The sequence below is a fragment of the Meleagris gallopavo genome, chromosome 4, assembly GCF_000146605.3.
Source record: "Meleagris gallopavo isolate NT-WF06-2002-E0010 breed Aviagen turkey brand Nicholas breeding stock chromosome 4, Turkey_5.1, whole genome shotgun sequence".
NCBI lineage: Eukaryota > Metazoa > Chordata > Aves > Galliformes > Phasianidae > Meleagris > Meleagris gallopavo.
In genome coordinates this window covers 37,172,675-37,173,665 of record NC_015014.2, presented here as the reverse complement: position 1 = coordinate 37,173,665, position 991 = coordinate 37,172,675, and the positions used below count along the sequence as shown (strand labels likewise).

Here is a 991-nt window from a genome sequence, read left to right as displayed (position 1 = left end):
CGGCCGGGTGCGGAGCAGCGAGGCCCGCGGAGGAGCTGTGGGCGGCGGGTCCCTGCGTTCCCCCGGCGCCTCCCGGCTCCCCCAGCGGAGGCCGCGGGGCGGTGGGTTCTCTTACCTAGCTGCACGCAGGCTGAGACAAGTTTACGGCAGTTGGACTCCATTACCCGTTATCTGCAAAAGACGAAGCGCGTTGGGTTGTTAAAGCAACGAATCCAGGACTATAGATACATATATAATAAATACAATAATCACAGCACTTATAATAGCACTTATAATAACAACAGGTGCCCAGGAGCCCCGTCGCAGCGATGCTGACGTGATCTCCCCCCACGGAGAGAGGTCGCACCCGGAGAAAATAGAGCGCGGCTCCCGGTGCGGCTCCCGGTGCGGCTCCCTCCCGCCGCCACGTTTTGGCGACGCGCAGGAAGGTCCCCAGCCCCCCCAGTCCGAGTGGCTGGGCGGTAAAATCATGGGATTAGTGCCTGATTGAGATGTCTGTTCGGGAGATATTACAAAATTCATTATCACAGCTCTCTACTAACTCGATATGAAGTAACACAGATGGGATTTTATTAGTCCAGGCTTCCAGTGTTTACTTATGATAATTTCGGGGACAATTTGCATGTCACCGTCGCTTCGGTGCGCTTCGCTGCTGCCCCTTTTGTAACGCCCGAGCCGGGCCGGGTCTCGGCAATGCCGCAGATGGGACCGGTGCAGGCGGGCAATGCTCCGTCCTCCCCGGCAGCTGCGAGAAGGAAAGAGGGACGGGAAAACCCAAAGCAAAGTATCGAGAGGCACGGTGCGAGCCTGGCCATCCCGGGCCGCCGTGACACAGCGCTTCTGCCCGAGGCCGAGGCGGCTCGGAACGGACGCTGGGCCTAGCACCGGGCACGGCCTATTCGGGACGCGGCCCGCAGCCCTCGTCCTCCACCGGCTGCCCGAAAGCGGTGCGGGTCTGCCGGGATGAGTCCTGCACAGCCAGCGGCCGCCT

The 991-nt window shown here is 60.9% G+C and overlaps 1 protein-coding gene across 1 annotated transcript in view; it reads right to left on the bottom strand.

The window, feature by feature from the left end:
• Nucleotides 1–183, bottom strand: part of PITX2 (paired like homeodomain 2) — a 10,074-nt gene extending 9,891 nt beyond the window's left edge. Inside the window, exon 1 of the mRNA XM_010710000.3 lies at nucleotides 116–183. Coding sequence (XP_010708302.1) covers nucleotides 116–161 — 46 coding nt within the window. The 5' untranslated portion in view covers nucleotides 162–183. The remainder of the gene's footprint in view (nucleotides 1–115) is intronic.
• Nucleotides 184–991: the final 808 nt, after the last annotated feature.